This window comes from Callorhinchus milii, unplaced genomic scaffold, assembly GCF_018977255.1.
Source record: "Callorhinchus milii isolate IMCB2004 unplaced genomic scaffold, IMCB_Cmil_1.0 Scaffold5, whole genome shotgun sequence".
Taxonomy (NCBI): Eukaryota; Metazoa; Chordata; class Chondrichthyes; order Chimaeriformes; family Callorhinchidae; genus Callorhinchus; species Callorhinchus milii.
In genome coordinates, this window is record NW_024704746.1 from 60,218,461 (window position 1) to 60,227,050 (window position 8,590).

Consider the following 8,590-nt stretch of genomic DNA (forward strand, 5'->3'; position numbering starts at 1 on the left):
AATCAATCCAAATACTTTCTGAAGAGGTGGAATGAGAGAAGATGGACAAAAGGGAAATAAGTGAAACATAATGGAATCACCGCGGTAAGCTGCAAAGATCAACGTTTCCTCACCGAGGTTTAAAGCCAGACATTAAGGTGAATTTCCTTGGATACAATTCAAACATAAGTGCATCCAAAAATGATACGCAATTTATATTCCGACTATCAATGAACGCAGAAAATAAAGGAATAGAAACCCTTGTTGCATGAATAGATTCCTTTTTTCTACTGTTGGTTCCAGCCTAGATCCTCCTGTTTTCTCGCAAAGGGCCTTGACTACAGTGTGATAGCTCAAAAGCTGAAGGTTTAATACTTCTTTCACAGATATCCATCATGTCAGCTGAAAGCTAAGGTCAATACACTAATGGATCTTAGTACTTAGCTAATGTATTTAAAACAATTTCATGCATTAAAATACAGTATCTGGTAGACAGCAAAAATATTTTTTGGCGAATTAACTGCTAATGTAAATTAAATGCCAATTTAACTATATCTTACCAAATGGAAGACAAGCTTTCCATTTCAATTTTTATTCATTTCTTTTTGTAATATTTTAAATTATAGGAATTACAGGCAGATTGCTTACTTTCTTCCTCCTTGTATTTTGTATAGCAGGATAACGTCTTAAAGCCGCTCAAATGAGTTACTGTAAAGCACAGTGACTATACATTTTGATGGCAAACATAATAGCTAATATACGCAAAGCACTGTCCCACACACAACCATGAAGGGAGTGACTAATTTTATCTGTGGAATTGTTGGCCAGGATGCCGGGAGAAATTCCCTTCTTTTTCAATAGTCCTGTGGAATATTAAGATCACTGAGATAACCCCCACTCACCGCCTACTTAAATGTAAACTGCATAGGCACACGGGACCGTGGTTTCATGTTTCATTCAAAGGACGATATATCTGACAATGCAGCGCTCCCCAGCACTGCAGTCTAGACTATGTGAGTTCAAAGTCATTAAGAAGTGACTGGTGCATAGCTGTGCATTTATGGGAGGGGGTGTTGGTATGAAGAAATCTAATTGCAATAAGCTAAAAAAAATTAGTAGAAAATTCAAACAGATTTATTTTTTCTGGCTATACATTTTCAACAACAGACATTTTAAATATTTGTCGGGGGAGGGCATTCTATAGTGAATTATCTTAGGTTGGTGATTTAACCATACATATTGTTGAATTGGACTATTTAAAAAATATTCAGATGAATGCAAGTCATGTAAACATGGTTTATCGTTAGGTTTGGGCTTTAGCAGAGAAAAAATAACTCAAAAGCAAAGCATCTTCATAATACTGTACATTTTTATTCATTTAATGAAATAATAAATGGACCACAGTACTGTCCTCCTAATGAGGATCCACAACCATCTTAGTTACTTACCAGCCAATTTGTTCCCAACATCTATATTTGCTCGGTTCATATGTAAGCACTGCATTCCAAAGATCAATATCAGGAGTTGAACTGGGCTCTGACTGGGAATCTGGAGTAAGATTGGATGATGACTGAAATCCTTCATCTTCTGACTGATCAATGCTTTGAGGAACCTGAATACATTTACACTATTAAGCCATTCATCTTCAGAAATATATATGATTAATAAGTAAATATTGTGCACCAACCACCTTGAGAATTACAATAACAGGCTGATGTTTTACTTCAGTAATTTCTAGCATGAATGAAGGATATAAACTTGTTAAGTTTCTATTTTTTTCAGAGTTGAGATCACATAGAATGATTTATCAATACCTCTGCCTACCTAATATTTTTTTAAAAATGAAAATAAATAAATGTTTGAAAACTTAAGTCCAGACAATTTATCTTCAATTAGTTCTTGTTTAGAAAGCTACAAGAAAATATGACAAAAAGCAGTATAATATTTGCAAATGATCCAGCGCTTCATCATTTTGTTGATAAGTCTCAAAGCACTTCATAGGATTTTACTGTAAAGTGTAGTTACTGTATTTTTGTAGATAAACACAGCAGTCAATTTGTCACTGCAATGTCCCACAAATGGCTATAAAGTGAATAACCAATTTTATCTGGGAATTTGTTGGCCAGGAGACTGGGAGAAACTTACTTATCTTTGAGTAGTGCCATAGGATCTTTAACATCCACCTGAAAAGCCAGATGGGACTTCAATTTAATGTCTGATTTGAAGAAGGAGACCTCCAACAATGCAGCACTCCCCCATTACTGGACTAGAGTGTCAACCTAAACTGAGAGCTCAAACTTCCTAAGTGGGACTTGAATCCTTGCAATGAATTAAGTTATCTACATTTTAAGGTTTACATGTTGGAATGGTAAAAATATTGTGCCTAAAGAACCAAGATTTTTTTTTAAAAAAATTGGAAACAATCCATTCACAGGAGATCTTGATAGGAGGAAAAGGTTATTTGTTGTTAGTTAATAGTTAAACGTTACCTTGCCAAGGTATCTCGCGACTGAGGACAGATGAGAAAGAGCAAGGGCCTTGCAAGGGCCACCTCACAATCATATCAATCCCTTTGCACGAATTATCTGCTGTATTCACCTACAAAATAATCATTAGACTTAGCAGTAAATTTTGTGACGTGCTTTGAGATGTCTTTTGACATGAAAAGGTGCTATATCAAATGCAAAGATTATTGTTTATAATGGCCAGGTGGCAATTTTCTACTTCCAAGACAGATATAGAAATCCAACAGATTGCCAGTTAAGAAAATAAACATTACGATTTCTGCTAATAAGTAGGAGAGATTGTTCTCTCTTTCTTCCCCCTGTCTTTATCCTCCACCCATCCTCTACTGGAGAGGAGAGACAGCCTTTTATAAGCTACTCTTTATAAATTGTTATAATATTTTATATTAAGTGAGAGACCTGAGTTCAATTCCAGGCAGAGCGAAACCTTGGGCAAGTTTACTTACTCCACACAGAGCCTAATAATAATCCTCCAAAACCAAAAACAATAATAAATTGGTCATTTTCAATCTACGACTGTTTGTGGGACATTGCTGTGCGCAATTGGCTGCCGCGTTCGCCCACAAATATACAGTCAATTCACTTTACAGTGTGTTCTGTGAAGCGCTTTGGGACGTCCTCCCGACGTGAAAAGCGCTATATCAAATGCAAGGATTATTATATTAAGCGAGAGAACCTGAGTTCGATTCCCGGGCAAGGTGAAACGTTCTTTACTCCACACGCCTGTTTACCTAGCAGTAAGTAGGAACTCGGTTGTTAGTCGATTGGCGGATCGCTTTTCGGGGGTAATAGTTCATTACAAAAAAATTGGTCACTCAATCCATGACCATTTGTGAGACACTACTGTGCGCAATTGGCTGATGCGTTTCACCCACAAAATACAGTTACTAAACTTTACAGTATATTCTGTGAAGTGCTTGGAGATATCTCGAAGATGTGATAAGGTGCTATATCAAATGCAAGGATTATACTATTTTTTTTTTAAAATTTAACATTTATGCATGAATTTATAAATACAATATAAACAAAATGTTAGTATACAAATTATGTAAAAATATTTACAATCGAAAAGCTAGTTTGAAAAATGTTACTCATTACAGAGATCAAAATAGTACATATGGAAAGGATTTTGTTTCACTTACCCTAATTTTTAGACCAGTCATATCTACGTTATCTGGCACTGCAGGTAAGTCCAACTTAATTTCCATTTCATAAGTACGACTATGAACCAGTGCACCGAAGAGGGACACTCGTGTATCTTTCTCGTGTTTGTCACCAGCTAAGAAGTTCTGGGAGAAGAGCCCAATACCAGGCAGTCCAGTGCCAGGTTTTGCATCCATTAACTGGAGTGTGCGCTGTACATCATCATGAAATTGCAAGTCTTCGCTGGACAGTAAGGAATGCAGACCAGATTCAAACAAGCTCACATCATATTGGTCATATCCTTGAAGTTTTACATTTCTTCCAACATATTTATTGTTCAGAAAATAATCTCTTTTCGGTGGTTGATTTTCATAGGATCCAGTCCCTGCAAGTTCCACCAGTAGTTCCAGCACAGAGTTCAGATCAGACTCCGGTAGGCACTTTAACTTCTCTAGTTGTTCAGTTAGCTCTTCTAACTGATCGGCCTCTGTGCCCATACCGGCAACCCTCATATTGAAGGACAGCATCAAGATTTTATTTTTCGCAGGTAGTTTATGCAACACCGATTGAGATGTCGGTGGCATTTCTTCTCTGAAAAGATTTACAAATAGAGCATCGTAAGCTATTCTTTTTAATTTTTCTTTGAACTGTTCTTGATTGAGTCTTCTTTTTCCTAAATAACACCTCCATGACAAGCCAGTCATATGTGCTTCACAGAGCTCGCCAAACAACTGTGTAATGCTTGCCATTGTTATCTGTCAAATATTGAGCACTTGAGAAATACGTCAGTTTTGTTCTTGATTAACAGCTCTGGCCTTTAATGTGTTATAATGATCCATGAATTGAGGTATAAGAGTGGACATCTGACCCAAAATGTTTCCTTCATCCCTGAAAAAAATTCAAACATTTTAAGAGAATAACAACTTACAGTTGACAAACATCTAGAACATTCTACACTGCACTTTATAGTATATATCCTGTGAAATGCTTTGAGACATACTCTTAACATGAAATGCACTATACCAAAAGTAAGTACAATTTTTAGATTGGACTCTTGTTAAAAATAATCTCTCCTAACTTCTCCAGTTAGTTTTTGATAAATATCTGACATCTATACTTCCAGTTATCAATTTACCGACCAGTGGAAATAGTTTTGTCTTCATCTCCACAGAGTGTGAATTTTGAACACCTCTAAACTGTCTATTCATAAAAATACAATACAAAATACTGTACATTTATTTAATACCTTCCAATTCTAGAGGACATCTCAAAATAATCTCTTCTGAAAAATGTAATAATAACCCTTACATAGCACCCATGAATGTCTTGCAGAGCATCATCATTACTGTCAAATGTAGTAACTGTGTACTTCTTGCGGCAAATGCGGCAGATACATTTTTGAATACTGGGGCACTACTAGAGTTCAACCAGCTAAAACCGCATACTTTGCACTGTCTGGCAAGCTTCCAGGTGCTTGTCCAGCTAGGACCTCACCACACATTAGGGCTTTGGCTTGCAGGGTTCACTGAAGCTGAGTGAAGAATTCCATGCTTCCAATCTGCCTCCAAATATTGCCAGTGAACCAGGCTGGCTGTGTACCTGCCTAATTCAGGAACCAGACTACTGACTCCGCCATTTTATTGACAACAACAAAATTACATTTTTATAGCGCCTTTCGCATCGGGTGGACGTCCCAAGGCGCTGGGCAATCAATGTTTCGGATCCGAGCCGGGGGTTGGGATCAGGGACAGTGAGGGCGGGGGGGAGGGGGGAAGGAGGGTGACCGAAGGCTCAGTCGAAGAGGAGGGTCTTGAGACGGGTCTTGAAGGGGGCAAAGGCAGAGGGGCTGTGGGTTGGAGCTCCAGAGGGTGGGGGCAGAGAGGCAGAAGGCCCGCCCGCCAATAGTGGGGCGGCGAGGCGGGGACATGCCCGCTAAGCGGAGGGAGCGGGTAGTTGGCAGAGGTGGGGGGGGGGGGGGGGAAGGAAGGCCATGGAGGGCTTTGATGGTGAGGACCAGGATCTTGAACCATATCCTCTGTGTGATGGGAAGCCAGCGGAGTCGAGCGAGGATGCGGGTGACAGGGCTGTGGAGCCTGGTGCAGGAGAGGACAGCGAGGGAGGAGTTGGGGAGGCCGACAACAACAAGACTTCATTTATAGAGCGCCTTTCACGTCGGGAGGACGTCCCGAGGCGCTGGACAGTCGGTTCGGGAGTTTTTGAGTGGCCTCGCACGTTGCCTTGGGAGACGGCTCAACTCAGCTCCAAAGGAGACCTGACTTACCTCCTCCTCTCCCCACCCCCTCCTCACCAAAAGGCAAAAAAAATAGGTCAATGTTTCTGGGGGAGAACGACTTCAACATTAACTTTCTCTTTCAGCCGCTGTGCCTTTCCAGCATATTCTGTGTGGGGGTTTTTTTGTGTGGGGGGGGGGGGGGGGGGGGGGGGGGGGAGGGGGTTAAATTAGTACAGCAGTGAAGGACATTATACGGTATCACATTCTAGTCTAAGATGCTGACAGGGGACCCCGTTACCGTTAGCGGCAAAAGGATGCCCGGCCTCTCCGGACGTGCGGGAGCTGTTCGGGCTCATGCGAAGGACTTGGGCTGTCGTGCGCTGCGAATAACTCGACCTGGAAAGCCACCGACCCTTAGCTTTTCAACCCCGACCCGTCTTGTGAGGGAGGAGCTGCCGGGGGCCTTTTGACCGACTTATCCCCTTTACCCTAAGAACAGCGCCCTACGATCAACCCGCCAACCTGACCAGAGACAGGGAGAGAGAGGGCCTCTGCAACCCGTGTAAAAACAGGCCCCATCGCAGCACCAAACCCCCCGCGCCTCATCCTCCCACTCACCGTCTCCCGGGGACCGCCGCTCCAAAACAACCTAACGTGCTCACGCAGCGCGTCGGGGAGCGCCGGCCGCCGATGGGCCGCCGCGCCGTCCTCTGGTTGGTCGGTCGCGCTGTCAATCGATGCGGCCCCGCCCTCTCCCCCCCCCCACCGGCGAAGCGTCATCAAGTTAGGTTGAGAGGAAGCGCGAAAAAAAAAAACCGCCAATGTTGTGGCGCGCGGGCGGCGGCGAAGGGGCAGAGCTGCGCATGCGCCAGGGTGTGGGTGCGCGGAGGAAGAAACGATGAGGCGGGATTGGGCGGGTTCAAGCCCAATTGGGCGGGTTTTTGTTGTAACCAGGCGTGAAGAAACGGCGTTGGGCGTTTTGGTGCCTGATTTTTATTTTTCTTAACAATTTAAACTTGCAAAACTTGCCCCTCCCCCCCCCCACCCCCTTTAAAGACCTTCTCGTGTACAAGTTTCAAAAGCACTGACCTAAACCCGGCACGCTGCTGCATAGGAGGCAACCCATAATATTGGGCCACTTTTGGAGGCCAGACTGGGTGATTTTGAGCTACAAGTGTACAGTATTGTAATGTCTGGCAACCTGGGGTGGGCGGGGGAGGGCGAGAGAGCAAAGCCCTGATATTCATTGACTAGTTTGGACTAGGTGTGATTTCAAATCTCCTACCTGAAGCAACAACAACAATAAATTGCATTTATACAGTGCCTTTCATGTCGGGGGGATAACCCAAGGTGCTGGACAGTGAAGGGTTTGCACCCGAGCTGAAGGTTGGAATGAACAGGGATGGGAGGATGACCAAAGAGGTACGGTCAAAGAGGAAGATCTTGAAATGATCCTTGAAGTTCACTATACCACTGGCTTGGCACCCAAGCCGGGGGTAGAGGCCGAGGGGGTCTGGGTTGGCGGCGGGAAAGTTGACCGAAAGCGCGGTCAAAGAGGTAGGTCTTGAGGTGGACCTTGAGGGAGGTTGTGAGTCATTGTGTTTACTTAAAGGAGTCAAGAGACTGGAGGGCATCGATTTAAGATAGCTAGCAAATGAGGGAAGTTAAGAGTATATTTTTTTCACGTCTTGTGTGGTTAGGATATGAATGGCCTGGCTGGGCATTTTGTACAGTTGGAGGTCCCTAAGACTTGGTTCTTGCCCACCTGCGCCGAGTACTTGAAATTGAAAACTTACATAAAGCAGAGCTCTCGGTGCTCCGTTTGGATACCCTTACGCTCGGTGATGGATTTCCATGAGTATCAGACGCCCAGCTGAGCCAAAAAAAAAGGTGCAGTAGAGAGCTGATTATCCGCACAAATTGATACCCACCCCATTGTGGATAATACACTTGAGCTCAGGGTCCATGCTGACATTTAGTCCAGTGCCCGGGAAGCGCTGCAGGGTTGGGCGATAGCCGAGTCCTCGGTTTAAACGCCTCATCCAAAGGCCCGGTGAGACCTCTGACAATTGCTGGAAATTCATACGATAATCCTTGCACATGTTTAGACCCAGGCGAGGCGAGGGTGCGGCCAATTTGAGCCAACCTAACACCTGCTGGCAGTACAAATACCAACATTTAGGGTATGTCCCTCTTGTAAATCCCCATTTTATCTTTTGGCACGCGCAGGGGGGGGAACACAGTCACTGCACTTTGACGGGGAATTCTGGTGAAGCGCTTTGAAAGGTCTCACGGTCGTGATAAGGCGCTATATGATTGTGCGAGGATTATTAACAGCAAAAGCAGAGGTCGCTGGCAACACTCCGCGGGTCAGGCAGCGTCCACGGAGAGAGGAAAGGGAGACAGCGTTTCAGGTCGATGACCTTCTGTCAGAATTAAACTAATAATCAATGAGGATTATTGACATTATTTGAGCCTCCCCTGAGCTGCTTCTCCATCAGAGGCTCAGATTGTCTGAACTCCCCCATTTCGACCCCAACACCCCTCCTTCAGCCGGATGGTAACCTAGCAACCAGCCGCTTCTTCAATCCCTGCCAACCTAACCTGCTGGCCTGAGCTCCCGGTCCGTGATTGGATAGAGCTTGAGCCACGCTCCTTCTGATTGGCTGGCGGTGCTGCCCATCAGGATTTACTGGCGGCTCCCGCCCCG

The 8,590-nt window shown here is 43.9% G+C and overlaps 1 protein-coding gene across 3 annotated transcripts in view; it reads right to left on the reverse strand.

Annotated features, from left to right (window-relative positions):
- Window positions 1–6,542, reverse strand: part of tubgcp6 (tubulin, gamma complex associated protein 6) — a 29,841-nt gene extending 23,299 nt beyond the window's left edge. For 2 of the 3 annotated variants that reach the window (XM_007890948.2, XM_007890946.2), the window contains exons 1-3: window positions 6,179–6,505; window positions 3,647–4,535; window positions 1,428–1,591 (exon numbers count right to left, since the gene is read on the reverse strand). In XM_007890948.2, the coding sequence (XP_007889139.1) occupies window positions 1,428–1,591; window positions 3,647–4,396 (914 nt within the window). In that variant the 5' untranslated portion in view covers window positions 4,397–4,535; window positions 6,179–6,505. Of the gene's footprint in view, window positions 1–1,427; window positions 1,592–3,646; window positions 4,536–6,178 lie in introns of all 3 variants that reach the window. The other variant, XM_007890947.2, reaches the window with a different exon arrangement.
- Window positions 6,543–8,590: the final 2,048 nt, after the last annotated feature.